This window comes from Australozyma saopauloensis, chromosome 5, assembly GCF_035610405.1.
Source record: "Australozyma saopauloensis chromosome 5, complete sequence".
Taxonomy (NCBI): Eukaryota; Fungi; Ascomycota; class Pichiomycetes; order Serinales; family Metschnikowiaceae; genus Australozyma; species Australozyma saopauloensis.
The window spans coordinates 654,267-669,024 of NC_086135.1; the positions used below are offsets into that span (position 1 = coordinate 654,267).

General features: G+C 42.1%; 6 protein-coding genes across 6 annotated transcripts; 3 read left to right on the plus strand and 3 right to left on the minus strand.

Moving 5' to 3' along the window:
* Positions 1-239: 239 nt before the first annotated feature.
* Positions 240-1,508, plus strand: PUMCH_004178 (uncharacterized protein; the record flags this gene model as incomplete). Its single annotated transcript, XM_063023125.1, has 1 exon — positions 240-1,508. The coding sequence occupies one exon, from the start codon at positions 240-242 to the stop codon at positions 1,506-1,508; it is 1,269 nt and encodes a 422-aa protein (XP_062879195.1).
* Positions 1,509-1,773: 265 nt separating this feature from the next.
* Positions 1,774-3,228, plus strand: PUMCH_004179 (uncharacterized protein; the record flags this gene model as incomplete). The annotated part of the gene is made up of 1 exon (XM_063023126.1): positions 1,774-3,228. The coding sequence occupies one exon, from the start codon at positions 1,774-1,776 to the stop codon at positions 3,226-3,228; it is 1,455 nt and encodes a 484-aa protein (XP_062879196.1).
* Positions 3,229-3,240: 12 nt separating this feature from the next.
* PUMCH_004180 (uncharacterized protein) lies at positions 3,241-6,321 on the minus strand (the record flags this gene model as incomplete). The annotated part of the gene is made up of 1 exon (XM_063023127.1): positions 3,241-6,321. One exon carries the CDS (start codon positions 6,319-6,321, stop codon positions 3,241-3,243), a length of 3,081 nt encoding a protein of 1,026 aa, XP_062879197.1.
* A 318-nt stretch (positions 6,322-6,639) lies between these two features.
* PUMCH_004181 (uncharacterized protein) lies at positions 6,640-8,589 on the minus strand (the record flags this gene model as incomplete). The annotated part of the gene is made up of 1 exon (XM_063023128.1): positions 6,640-8,589. The coding sequence occupies one exon, from the start codon at positions 8,587-8,589 to the stop codon at positions 6,640-6,642; it is 1,950 nt and encodes a 649-aa protein (XP_062879198.1).
* A 2,395-nt stretch (positions 8,590-10,984) lies between these two features.
* Positions 10,985-12,133, minus strand: PUMCH_004182 (uncharacterized protein; the record flags this gene model as incomplete). The annotated part of the gene is made up of 1 exon (XM_063023129.1): positions 10,985-12,133. The coding sequence occupies one exon, from the start codon at positions 12,131-12,133 to the stop codon at positions 10,985-10,987; it is 1,149 nt and encodes a 382-aa protein (XP_062879199.1).
* Positions 12,134-13,925: 1,792 nt separating this feature from the next.
* On the plus strand, positions 13,926-14,735 carry PUMCH_004183 (uncharacterized protein; the record flags this gene model as incomplete). The annotated part of the gene is made up of 1 exon (XM_063023130.1): positions 13,926-14,735. The coding sequence occupies one exon, from the start codon at positions 13,926-13,928 to the stop codon at positions 14,733-14,735; it is 810 nt and encodes a 269-aa protein (XP_062879200.1).
* Positions 14,736-14,758: the final 23 nt, after the last annotated feature.

The window sequence follows — 14,758 nt, forward strand, 5'->3', positions numbered from 1 at the left end:
ATTAAAGCCTTTCTCATAATACACTCATGAATTTCACTTTGGTACTCGCACGCTTTTTTGATTCAGGCCTCAGGGAACAAGATCAGACCAAACCCCATACTCCCTTATTGCCGTTGACAGCATTTTCTTGTACATACCTTTGCATATAATCACGACCATTCATAGTTCTGAGTCCAGAACTTCTAATCCTGCTTTCCGACTGTTGCTCATCGCTTATATATTATCCCTTTCCCCATCATATGTCATATAAAACCCTATCAAGACTACCTCCTCACATACGGCATTTGTTTAAAGAGTACAAAAAAGCCTCAGAAAGACTTACAGACATTCGTGGTACTGCCAAAAATTTCATACAGAAAAGTGCACCGCTGTATCAGACTTTCACCAGAAGGAAGCTAGTTTCAAATGAACACAACGGGGAACCGATTTTTAATCCTAAAGATTTTACTAGGGTAGAAGCTGATATACTTAAAAACATTTTCGACAATCCGCTCAATCTAGAGGCTGAGGCAGATGAATTCTTGAACAAGAGGATTGAACTATTATACGGCAATCCAACGTCAGAAGACCACCAGACAACCTTAATCAGCACAAGAGGAGATGATCGCAAAGCCATGAGTGCTTATCACTCGCGCATAGCTTCCAACTTTGCATCATATTACTCGCCTCTCGAGGCTCCATTTTCGTTCTCCAAATCACTCATTTGGTACCGGCGGCTTCTCGCAAATACGCCAATTATCTTTTTTTTTAAACAAAAGCAACATCTCTTCTCAGAAGCCAGTTTGATCCAGTACAATTTCGCGGAGCATACTCTACGAGAAAACGTCCGCCAACTAAAGAAAAAGTATTTCCAGGATGATTCTCTTGATAAAAGAGTGAGAAACTATTATATTTCTGACCTAGTTACGACGGATGTTCTTTCGCTAGCCATCAATTCTGAGAATTTGAAAACGCTTCCTGAGGAATGCTATGGGTCCCGAGATTTCTGGAAACTGTTGGAGTCATCCGACGAGCTCATCGAATATATCCGCCGCCAGCGAATAAGTTTATTCGACAGAGAATTGTCATTTGAACCTCCAGAAGAGAGCAAAAATTCTTCTGCGGGCAAGACCAATAAAACTATTGGTGAAGGCCCCAACTCGAAAAAAGATATTGAGTACAATGACTATTTCATTCTTACAATTGAAGAGGCCGTTATACGCGATGATCACAGCCCACTTCTTGATGTTATTGCTAACATGAATGATATAGAGTTGTGCGCTGTCCGAATTAACCACACCAAAGCCGCGACTGAAGAAGTGATACACGCAGATAAGAACAAGCCAAAAAGCAGCTACGAGCGACTTTTGGGCTCAGCGGCGGATGGAGGCATAGACAGGATGCCGCTTGAACAGTTATACAAACGACTCGGAGAGTGGGGTTTTACAACAGTTAAGGCGAACAATGGACGCTCAGCTTGGTATTTGTTCAAAGACTCCAAAATTGAGGCTGAAATTCGTCACCAATAAATTGAAGGTCGTCAAAATCCTATTCACAGATCAGTTCTCACCCAGAATGCAAGGGGTGTGCTTAGCAATGATGTTTACGCATAACTTAGGAAGTAATAATAGAAAACATTGAATCACGATATATTGCACAAGTAGTACAATGCAATTTTACTGTGAACAATTCTCGTTCCTTGTGAGTATTTCCTGTCATCTGAATTAGGCATAATCCTGCATCGAGTCCAGTTTATATACGTGCTTATCTACTGATAACTTCCTATCTTTAGCTATGTCTCAAGTTGCTACTGAAAACCCACCACCAGCTTCAAAACCCCGCAAATCAATCGACTTGTGGCACTCAGTAAGGGACTGGCTTAACACATCATCAGCAATCCAAGTTGCCACTGAAATCGGGTTCAAATCACCAGCATTTGTAGAGGCACATGCTAAGAATCTAAGCAAAGAACACGAGCTCTTCCAAGCAATCTTCTCCGCCAATGTGTATCTCGTGCCTTTAGACCACAATCTTTTCGATGAGAAATCAGCCTCCGAGCGGCCATTGGTTGCTCGGTTCTTGGACACGCAATTGCCTTCAGATACAGAGGGATCTTTATATATCCATGAGTTGGAGATAACCAACAAGACCAACACTAGTGTACCTAAGAAAGATTTGGTAGTGATACACGGCTACATGGCAGCTTCTGGTTACTTTTTAAAAAATGTGGAACAATTAGCCTCTTCCTATCCGAACATGGTCGTTCATGTGATTGACTTGCCGGGATTTGGCAATTCCGCAAGACCGAAATTCCCAAGCCAGCTCTTGAAATTGCCTTCGAGCGCGAGTGTGCTGGATGAAATTAATCAAATCACTGGAGCTGAGGACTGGTTCATTGACAAATTGGAATTGTGGCGATTGGCTAAAGGGTTGAAACAATTCGATCTAATTGGCCACTCAATGGGTGCATACCTATCCAGTTGCTATCTCATGAAGTACAATAAACAATCAGATGGTTCCCTTCTTGTCCAAAAATTTGCTCTTGTCAGTCCAATGGGCACGGAGCCCAGCGAGTTGAGCTTGATTAATAAAGGAGATTTTCAATTTGATCACTCAGAGGTACAAAGCAATCCTCTCAAAGAACTCTTGGCTGCGCAAGATAATGAACATAATGGTATAAACCAAGATTTTGTAAAGCTTTGGGAGAGGTTAGGTCGGCCAAAATTCCCCAATAATGTGTTTCTCCGAACCATCTGGCGAAAAAACATTTCTCCATTTCAAGTTCTTCAATGGCTTGGACCTTTCTATTCTAAAATTTTATCATTATGGTCATTCCAACGTTTTCACAACCTTCAAAGCAACTCGAAAGAAGAACTGGCCGATAATACGGAACTTATTTTGAAGTTGCACGACTATTCATTTTCAATTTTCAACCAGTACCAGGCTTCTGGCGAACTCGCAATTACTAAATTCATAAACCACGAAATTTTGCCTCGCTTACCGCTCTCTGAAAGAGGCTTTGTTGAGTTCTTGATTGACCACAAAATTCAAACCATCTGGCTTTATGGTGAGAATGATTGGATGAACTCGAAAGGTGGTCAATACTGTGTCGATAAGATAGACAAGTTAGAACCACAACTCGCCACCTTCGAGACGATTCCAAACGCGGGTCATCATCTATATCTAGACAATTCGTCCGCTTTTAATCAAACCGTTGAAAAGTTCTTTGGGTATTCGAACAGAACTTAAATATTGATAAATCTATAAACTATTTAATAAATTATGAATGCTGGTAAAGTCTAATTGGTTCAACCACTGACGGTCAGCCTCGACTTCAAGTTCTTTCTTCATCTCTTCCGAAACTTCATGCGCTGTCTTTATTATGGATGGGTCAATTCCAGCCAAATTGGCGACATTTAATCCATACAGGTTTGAAACCACTCCGTCAACGAGTTTGAATAAAAATACCACCTCTGGCCAACCTTTCTCTCCGTCGCGTTTCAACTCCAAAAACGCCATATGAGAGTTCTTGACTATCTGATACTCATCTTCCAAAGTATGCAAGGATGGATAGTGGGTAATAAAGAGAGTGAGAGGTCCCATCTTATCCTCAATCACGTATTTGAGTATCGAATGCGCTAACGAAATTCCATCGACTGTCCCAGTGCCCCGACCGATTTCGTCCATTATAACCAACGATTTCTCACTGTACAGATTAACAATATTCGCTGCTTCTAACATTTCGACCATAAAAGTTGATTTGCCTTTTAAAATATCATCGGAAGCCCCCATTCTAACGAACACCAGATCGAAGATTCCCATTGTTGCTTCAGAACAGGGAATGGGACAACCGATTTGCGCCATTATGACAATCAATGCTATTTGCTTAACGTACGAGGACTTTCCACCCATATTTGGTCCCGTGATTATCATGACTCTTTGCTTCAGATACGAAAGATTGACGTCATTGGGCACATACATGTTCTGGGAACCGAGCTTCAGAATGATCGGATGTGACGCATTTTTTATGTCAATGACCTGCTCATCAACAAATTTTGGAACAGTGTAAGAGAGATTTGTCTCCGATACAGTAGCTTTAGCTAGAGAATATAGGCAGTCAAACGTTGCGATTCTGTGAACAATATTCTTGAAATAAATGTAATGAGAATCAAAATCTTGAAGAATTCGATTGAAGCTTTCATCACATTCCTTGAGTAATTTCTCGCTATGATACATTCTGCGTTTATGCAAGGAGACTACTTTTGGAGGTCTGAATCTTGAAACAGACTTTGTTCCGCTAATTTTGAGCCAATCGGAGGGAAGCGCATCTACAGCTTTGCCATTGCGAACTTCGATTAGATGAGTGTCTTTCAAAACTGTCACATATGAAAGCTGCGGTCTTTTGAGATATGTTCTTATCTCGGATAGTTCCTCTGAAAGAAGGAAATCTATAGTTGCGATTTCGTTGAGTTCGTTCTGAATTTCAGGGAAAACCTCAGGAAACTGGCTGACATTGAAGTACTCGATTTTCTGCTTGCTCAAGTCTTTGTCTTCAAGAGCATTTGCGGCGTCAATTTGTTTGAGAAAAACCTCGGCCATATTATCTTTACTCGCTTCGAATATAGACTCGAATAATTCAACTAGCAATTCACTATCTTTATGAACTTTCTTGAAGTCGTCCAATCCAGATTGTCCAAAATCCTGAAAGAGTTGTAAGATGTCGTTGAAGCTCTTTATCATAATGTAAAATTCTTTTCTTGAGATCTTATCCGTGCGGTATGTTGATGAATAGTGAACTTTAATCAAACATCGATCTAGATCGACGCCGCTCTTTCCTAAATTCAGTAGACTGTTCTTGAAAGCATCTAGAAGGTGGACGAAGGTCTCACTTTTGAAAGTCATGACGGCCTTTGCCCTTGTCAAAATTTCATCTCTTTGAATAAGAGGCTTGCTGATCCAATCTCGCAAAAGGCTCAGTCCCTTTCTAGTATGTGTATGATTGAGTAACCACAACAATGTGCCGCGTTTTGCGCCTGGATCGTCTTGAACTTGAAAAATGTCTAGCGCTCTGAGAGTATTAATGGGCAAAAGCATATACTTTTTAGTGTCAGTCAAATTTGTAAAGTTCTCGGGGATAGTGAAAACGCTACTGAGCTTGAATTCAGCCAAGTATTTCACTAACTGATCGATGCAACTTTGAACTGAGATGGGAAAATTAAGGGTATAGTATTCTGCTAAGTGGTTCAAGCGACCACTAGAATCAAGGCTTTGGAAGAAGTCAACTAAATTGGCTTGTATGGCCTCGACAGATTCGCGCTGTTTGAATTGGAGAGCGATACTAGGATTGTGAAGTTTGAGTGCTAATTTCGTCTCCCGAAGTGGGGCTTCAGAAGTCCCTATTATCACTACTTCACTAGGAGTCAAATATGCAAGTCTGCTTTCAAGCTGGTCTCTTGTGAAAGTGTCAGAGAAAGTATCGTATACAATATCGCCTGTCACGGGTTGTACAGCGACTATTGCTGTTTCCTTAGGATAGTTCAGCTCGTCTATGCATAGAATGTAGCTACTTTCAGCCACATAGTCAGCATTGTTAGATCTATTGATAGTTGGGTCTCCTGTGAACAATTCATCTCCCATGTAGGTTCCTTTTGTATAAATACCAGTAATTTTTCTTTCAAAGAGCCCAGATTTATTCAGACCATCTACGGACTTCACTGCCGCAGTTTCTGTCTGTTTCACTACGCCCACCTTCAAGCCATTATTTAGTAATCTCTGTAAATGCACATGAAGTCGACTGTCCGGGATCAGGCAGTATGCAAATCGGTCGTGACTTTGGTCCTCTAAACTTATATTCCCAGGTATGAGCATTATGTTTAAAAGATGAGACGCTACCACAGCGTCCTGACCAAAAAACTTGAATTTATACCCTACCTGATAAGCCAACACTTTGTCCATGTTTTGAGCTTTAAGTGTCTTGAATTGTTGCTCTAATGGAGTCAATTTCGCTCTGGTTCCTTTCGGAGCACGCGCTTTACTACTTCCATTTGTTTTACGTGCTGGTGTAGGAGCAATTGTCTCGTTCATTGCTGCTACACCAACACCAGATTCATGATCATCAACAACTATTGTTGAACTGTTCAGGCTATTCTCATTTTTCTGTATTTCGTCATTTGCAGGCAGTACCTCCGCTTTCAGTCTCTTTTTTGCACTGTCTTCGCCATTGAAGTCTCGCTTGGCGTAGTTCTCACTTAGCTCAGTAAGTTTGGGTATTGGCTTCTGTTTGGTAGGCGTAAAAAATCGACTTAGAGTGGCCTGCTTCTTACTCCCTGCGCTTTTACTCATGATCTATAGATCATATAGGTCTCCCCACATGAATATGCGAGCTAGACTTGACAATTGATCCTACCATTAACAATTGGAATTTCTCCCGAGTTTTTTAAATAAGCTGTCCATTTTAATTGATATTTTTTCCGTTTTTTTTTTTGCAGCTTTCTTTGCAGCCATTTATCATACGAGGCAATGCCTTATAATTACCGACAATGATCTATTGATTGTCTTGAACGAAGATCCAGAATACTTTTCTATTTTATTCTAGATAAATGAAGCCTCTATTTACAATTTCGAGTTGCATCAAGTCGATGAGTAATGTGGCCGCTTCCTTCACTCGCCTCGTACACGTGTAAAACTGATGCTATGAACTGACTCGCTGAGATGTGGTGACATATTCTCCTCGGAGGATTCTAATATTGAACCCACTCGATTTATGGGTACCCGCTGCAAAAGCGGCTTGACACGGTACGCGGAAAGAGTTGAAGGACTAGGTTCTGTAGTGAAGTCATCACTGGTCACAGAATTGGAAGACGGTGACAATGCAAATGTTTTTGGTTTCGCCAAAGAGTTACTTTCAGGTATAAGCAAGCGCAACGAGGGTTTGCCCACCGGTTCTCCTCCAATGCTAGGCCTTCTACTAGACTTCTTAGGCAGACTTCCATCTCCAATAGGAGGCCCTTCCAGCGAGAAGGTGGGAGTTGAAAAATTGCGCCTAAAAAATGGCAAATTTGATCTGCTGCCAGTAGATTTCGGGATACTGACATCCTCTGCACTTGTCTTTGCGGAGTCAGTGTGGACTTGAGTTGCAGACACGCTTCGCCGCCGCAGTGAATTGAGAGGAGAAAAAAATTGCTGCGATAGAAGTTTAGAGGATGTTGGGGTGACAGCGGCCAAGCTAGACGCCGACACAATACTCGAATCACTTGAACCTACAGACTCTTCCAGCTCTGACTCTTCTGTAACATCATCAACATCCACGCGCTTATTCTGCCTTGACAGTGGTGAAATTGTTATAGACTTAAGAGACTGATTCCTTGTAAATTCGAAGGGATGAGGACTGGGAGGCTGCATTGACAGAGTCAGACTCAATTTAGGCGTGCGAAGTTGGCTAGGTGATGTACGATATCCATAGCCAAAAGATTTTGAATGTTTGCGCATCTGCGTAGTTTTATCGTAAGCAATTTGAGAGACAATGTTGTCTGTTTGACTTGAGTTTGGTAATGATGACAGATGTTTGCGCCCCGTACTGGCGGCCTCTGAGTTTCGCGCCGAGGAGATAACTTCAGGGCCAGACAGCAGGACCAAAGAGTCAAATTGTGGAGTAGCAATGGGTGGAGGGGTCTCAGAATCTAAGGACGACCTGGAGATTGCATGGCCAATATGTCCTAGCGACGAAGTGACAGAGCTCGAGACAGACAGAAGACGAGGACGCGTACTAAAAGATGCATTCATGAGACTCGTGAGGTTTGCGGAGGATACTACTGAGGGCACATTCTCGTGCAAAGCCAACTCGCTCTCAACACATTGTGTTATCCATTGGATCTTTTGTGTCTTGTATTGGGTCACGATCAGTTCGGACAGTGCCTGGAAAAAGGCAGTGAAGCCACGGGTATTGAGTGTCGCTTCAAGGACACATAACTGGTCATTGACCTCCAGAACCAATGCTGTGAGGGAAGGCCCGCCTTCCTCTTTAGATGACACATCGAGATCTTTACTCAAAGTGGTCATTGTTTTACGGGTGGCTATACTTTTCACCAAACCCTGGAGACATGAGATGCTTCCGTTAGCAAAGCAAATATGTAGGCACGTATCTCCGTTTATATCTTGTACTGACCAGTCAGCACCAAACTCAAGAAAAAGATTGAGTCCTTCTAGGAAGTCGTACTCACAACAACAATGTAGTGGGGTTCGAAGATCACTTCCGCCCTTCTGATCCAACCATTTGCTTCCTGAAAATGCCTGTAGTAGGTAGTGTAGCGTTTGAGAGTAATGGTGTTCTAGAGGCATATGGAATAATGTGGAATTGTTGAACGTAACGAGGTCAATATCGCAAATTGTTCCATGTCCTGGAATATCTCGTTTATACTTCTTCATCATCGTTATTAGATGGAAGCAGATGAGATAGTGGCCATGGTATGCCGCGTAATGTAGGTTACACCAACCGTCATGATTGGGGTCAATATTAAGCCAAAGCTCCGGGAAACGGCCTAGGAGGCGTTTTGTAATAGATAGATTACCCAGGATTATCGCATTGCGTAATCTGGTGGGTGCATCAAGCATCTGGAAGAGGATAGACTATTCACAGTCTGGGGATAAGATTAGAGAGATCTGAGACAAAAATAGAGATCTCGGGACCTGAAAAATCAGGGGAGACAGATTGACGCGCAAAATTAACTTTGATTTTTTATTGCGCGAGAAATAAAATGCTAGTTCATCTCTATGCTTGTTTGGTTTTTGCTGTCCAATTTGATATTGACTTTCGATTCTCGGGTGGTAGCCCTCTACAAGAACGTGTAAAGTACAGTTCACGGAAATTCTTCGACATCATGTTTCATATGTCTTTAACATTTCAATTTTGTCATGCATTGTGTTTCACCTTGACGTGATATGCTGGGTGCTTCCAGTCAACGCTTGTAATGGTTCTTTGGAAGCATACGTTGAACCAAACAGTTGTGCTAACATAAAGCTTGAACACTTGAGCTGCTCCAAGAGATCACGGTTCAGAGATACAATGAAATGATAGCTAGAATTAAATCACCCCATTTCAAATTCATTTCGCGCCAAATCTCATCGTGAAAGGTAACAATTGCACCTACAAAAATTCAGTGGCTCTACGCAAATCTACACCAATGGGACTACCTGCTCAAATGCTATATTGTAAATTTATTATATGCTCCTTGTCTACTCCATAGAATATTCATTATATTGGTACAGTTCAATGGTGACCCTCGATCATGTCAGTCTTGACTCTGTAGAAGATGTAGAACCACATGGTGGCACCAAGAAACTTGGCACCCCACTTCATCTTGGGGTCTACATGAGGCTTGCTCACAGGAGCATGGCGGATGTACTTTGCAATGTGGTGGGCAGCCATTTTGATCAAAGGTGTACTAAGAAGAAAGAGCTGTTGTCTGGTTGGTCACAACTGTGCAGGTCTATGTTGGTGATCCTGGAAGGTGAATAATAAGGATGATGAACGAGAATTGAAGGATAGGGTGTGACTTGAGGGAAAAAAAAATGAGTGAATATTTTCCAGTCTTGAGGAACAATTTATTTACGCTTGTGTTCTCCTATTGATCTTTGTTACCCCTTTCTAAGATACATCAGAGCTGATGGGCGAAAAGCGAGTCCAGTATTCTATTCAAAGGACGCAAAGCGAAAAAAATCAGGTTTAAAGCAAATATTTTGGTCTATTATTTGGTTGTTACTTTCTTGGTTACTTCCTTTCATCAAACTGGTTCGGACAGCGTTCACCTCTGTCGTTGAAAAGCATCGAATCTTCTTTCGTCAAAATGCGATGCTGAAGCTGAGTATCATTTCTACTTCTTCGGTGAAACACTGCCGTTTTCTTGTATACCTCAACTCATACCCCGAGCGTTCTTGCTCCTTCTGCAAGCACAGCCCCGCTGCAACTTTCGTGTTGGGCCCCTGAAATTGGAAGCAATAAAAAATGATGAACAAAAGATGAAAATATCTATGATCAGGATACTGTAAGGAATCTGGAAGTATATGTCCGTCTCAAAAAGCATTGTTGAATGCAAGCCAATGCAAGATACAATGGGCACCGTACACAACAGACGCTAATGCGGCTAAACAAAGGCTCCGGTTTCACTGTGCAACACTATCTTGCCCAGAATTACGGATTAACATCAGGATTTTTTTTGACTAACAGTTTCGGCACAGCCAGTGTTCAAAAGTAAAAGCGTTCGAGAATGAGTGCTCATCAATTCTCGTGGTTTGGCGCTACACCACAATTTTACTTGCTGCAAGCAGAAACACCATTTTTTGAACAAAGTGAGTTGCAAAGTATATGTTATAATTGAACTACGTTTGTATGTTCGGCGTCACTTGCACATGAAAGCGATGACCACGATGCAGCTTGACGAAGCGCGGCACTCTATTTACGGAGGTATAAACAATGGAAAGTTTAAGAATTATTATGAAAATGCAAAACTTGCTCAAGTTGTGTAAGTGCTTCTCCAAAATACGCATGGTTAGGATACCAATTCTGAAAGGAAATTCCTGTACATAAACCATAATATGCACTTGGAACTGGGGAGCCTGCATCATGTCCTAAATGAAAGGTCTAAGATATTGAAACTGAGTTTCGTTCATTATTCATAATTAAACCATAGAATCAAAGCGTTTTCCGGCAGAAAATTACTTGAACCAAAGACAGGGCTAGTAGCGTTACATGTTTTGTTGCCCCCACTTTAGAACATACATTTAGTTACCCGTTTCTTCACATCCAAAGAGATGTGGGGTGCATGGGGTAGACCAGACAATTGGTATGTGAATGAGAACGCCGAACGAAGATTCTAAGCCGCAAATCCTTGCATTGGGTCCCAGAGGCGAGAGACTCTTCAGAAAGATTTTCGAGTTCCGCAAACAATGAGAAATTCAAGCCATTATGCTATGTATTAATATTTGCATTATTATTAATCCTTAATAGTACCTACCGTTTTTTGCCCACCTTTTTCAAGTGGACCTTCTGATGTCTGGTCATGTTAGACTTGACATTGAATAGTTTGCCACAACCAGGCCAATCGCATTGGTAGTCTTTTTCGCCAGTGTGAATAGCGTAATGAATCCTGAATGAGGACGGCCGCTTGAAAGTTTTTTGACATACATGACATTTGTGGCTCCGGCTCCTCATAAATCCAGTTTTGTTCTTCGATTGTGTGCTTTGTTCAATTTCTGTGGACTTCTCAGCAGCAAGCGCCCTATATTCTTCTCTATCTGATGCAATACTAGTGGTACTTTTTGTTTCGAACTCTGAACTTTCCCATGATTGTAGTTTTTTCAGTGTCGAAAGTTCAGAACGATCAGAACTCTCATAGGGAGAAACATCAACTGGTGTACCAGGGCCCTTACAAACACGCGCCGAGTCAATTTGATAAGAGGGATTGAAAAATGCTTCGGAATGTTCAACCTTGCCATGTATGTATTTCTCAAAGTCTTGAGGCCTGGTTATAACATCATTTTCAACAGTTGTACTGGAGTAGTTTGAGAGACACCCGTTTGAACCCATATTGTCAAAAGTAAGGACTGAGCTTCCACTCAGGTAGCTATGATATCTATCTGGAGATAAGGGATCTATGGAATCTTCGCTTCTAAATCGAATAATATTAGCGCGAGGTAAGTTTCTTTGTATAGGCCCTTCGCCGCTACTCCTCAAATTATGCGAAGAGAGGTCAAATTCCAATATAGGAATCAAATCAGTAGGTATGGCGTTTGAATGTTTGAGAGTTTTGCTCAAAGGTTGGAAATTATTTGCATATTCCGAATAAGTTTCCTCTTGAACCAGAATATCTCTGGTTTGTGGATAGAATGGGCCCATGATTGGCCCCTTTGGTATGTCTAACTGAAGGAAGCCAAAGTCTGGAGCCAGAAATGCTGATTCATTGGGGATGAATTTTTGTTCATTGAGAACTGGTATTGTTGGGGCGACCGTGGGATACACACTGTTAAAAAACATCTCAGACACTTGACGTGCTGCGGTGCAAGCTTCTTGAGGTTCAGGCTCGAAGTCGAACTGATTCAATTCGAAGTAATTCTCTTGAGCGTTTTGATGCTTGTAGTATATAGTATTTTGGTAGTCCATTGTAGCTGGAAGTATCCACGAAAGAGAGTATAATCAGAATTCTAGAGAGTGGAGAGATCAGAGACTTTTAATACAATTCTAAGCCTGTTATAATTCTTCACAATGTATAAGCCAAAATCCAAGAGATTTTTAGATGCAAGATGGCTTGTCTGTCTTACCATTGTTCCAGGTAAGTGGAGCACAAACAAAAGCAGATGTTGCAGAATGGAGAAATTCCAGCTGCTTATGCGAGGTACATGATAGAATTAGCCGCATGCCACGAAAAAACAAATAGAGATGCAGAGGAGCATTGAGTGAAAAAAGAAAACACTTCATCAAATCATGGATGGTCAAGTCTTGTTTCGACAAGTACATCAAACACAATAAAGAAAAGACAAAAGAAGAACGGACAGAAAGTTTTTAGGTGCTCGCATTCGTTATGATGGAGAAGATATCACCAACTGATTTCTTACTTATTGATTTCTTTCAACACAAAGACCCCTGGCCGCTCGGATTATCTTTCTGTTGAAGTGAAAGAAGAATAACCGCCGCGCAGCATCCTCGTAAGTACACCTGCACCTGTATGGGACCCAAAAATTGCCGTTCGCCGCGTTTACCATCCACCGCATTCTTGATGCATGCACGCGTCTCACAAATGGACCTCACACTTGCATACCACCTGACACCAGTAGAGCTAGAACTGGCATATTGCCTGACCTCACAGACTCAATAGTGGAGTTCCGGGCTCACATACAAGCAACCCCCAGCCCAAAATATCGCTGTTTAAGAACTGGGGAATTGAAAAGCCAATGGACGAGAAAGTGAAACGAGAAGGTATCTGTTCGCACCAATAGAGAAATTGGGGGACTGATTTGATGGAAAGAGTAAGTAGTCCAAATGTTTCGAGCTGAAGCTTTTCGAACATGACCGGGCAAAATCTAATTTTGGATCGTTCTGTGAGTTTTTTTTTTCGTCGTATATCGAGGGCTTTGGTAGGTCCAAACTGTCGCCAGTGAGGTATATATGATACATGCAGGCGGTTGCTATATTGGTTAAATTACTCGCATAAAGTTCCGATAACTCTCCCTATATCCCCACTCAACCTACCAGATAATGCGCGATGAGGTAGTACGGTGTGTCTCCCCGGGTAAAGGAAAGGGGCACGGCAACCAGAAGTCCCTCAATTAATATGTGTTTACAACAAGATGTAAATGGATAGTGATGGGACGTGACTATTAGCTTCCGAAACTTGAAGGGATCAAAAAAATGTCCAAAGGGGACAAAATGGTGACCTCCACAGCTGGCTTATGCCGAAGAAGGACTAAAAATGATTTTTCCCCGTCAAAAGATCAATGGAAGATAACGCCAAAATCAATGTCATGACCCATTTAATACCGAACGAGACAAATTGCCAGCCAACACAGTAACCTAATTGCCTGGTTATCTGCAGTAAAAATCAATTTATCTATTTTAAACATCTGTTGACACAGGAAAATGTGCACATAGAGCGCTATATGCATTGACCAGCGATTTGTTGACACATACCATACAGGCTTCACATGATTCCAGGGCCCCTTCAACTTGACTATACCTGACGGATCCAGCAAATCTCACTGAGTGCAGTTTGGGGCCAAACCATCCTGTGGCTGCAAGTATTTATAGGCCGGAGCAAAAAATAGCCCACCCAAAGCCCGACACTGTTTCAGAAACTATTTAAATGGCTGCAAATCCACCCCAGTAACCATTTTTCTCCAGTACTAACAAACACTTTTCTGAGTTTGATTTTATATAAACACACCTTTCTTACACAACAATGAAATTGACCGCATGTTTGGCTCTTGGCGCTATCGCCCAAGCTGCATATGTTCCATCTGAACCCTGGACTACTTTGACACCTTCTGCCCCAGCTCCAACTGGTGCCATCACTGACCACCCAAGCTGGTTCGGTATCCAAATTGTTGCCCAGGAGGTGAAGAAGGACAAGCGTGATGGTGTTGCGCAAATTGGCGATGGCCAAGTCCAAAAGCAGACCTCCATCACTTTGCTGACACCTGCTCCACCAAAGCCAACTGCACCAATCATCAACCAAATTGGTGACGGTCAAATCCAGAACCAAATCAGCAACAACAAGCCTGTTACCATTGTGAACCAAATCGGTGATGGTCAAATTCAAAACCAAAAGATCAGCACCTCCTCTGTCATCAACCAGATCGGTGATGGTCAAATCCAAAACCAGCCAAAGCCAACTGTTGCCGGTCAAATCAGCGACGGTCAACCTCAGGCCACTGGCACTGTTCCAGCTGGCGGCAGCAAGTTCCCTCAAGCTTGTTTGGCTGAGAACAACTTGGCCATGAAATTGGACAAGACTGTCTTGACTGACTCTAAGGGTAGAATTGGTGCTATTGTTGCCAACAGACAATTCCAGTTCGACGGTCCTCCACCACAAGCTGGTACCATCTTCGCTGCTGGTTGGTCTATCACTCAAAACGGTACCTTGGCTTTGGGTAACAGTGATATGTTCTACCAATGTTTGTCTGGTGACTTCTACAACTTGTATGACCAGACCCAAGGTGCTCAATGTCAACCTGTTAAGTTTAGCATCATCGAGTTGGTCAAGTGCTAAACATACTTCACCATAAAAAAACT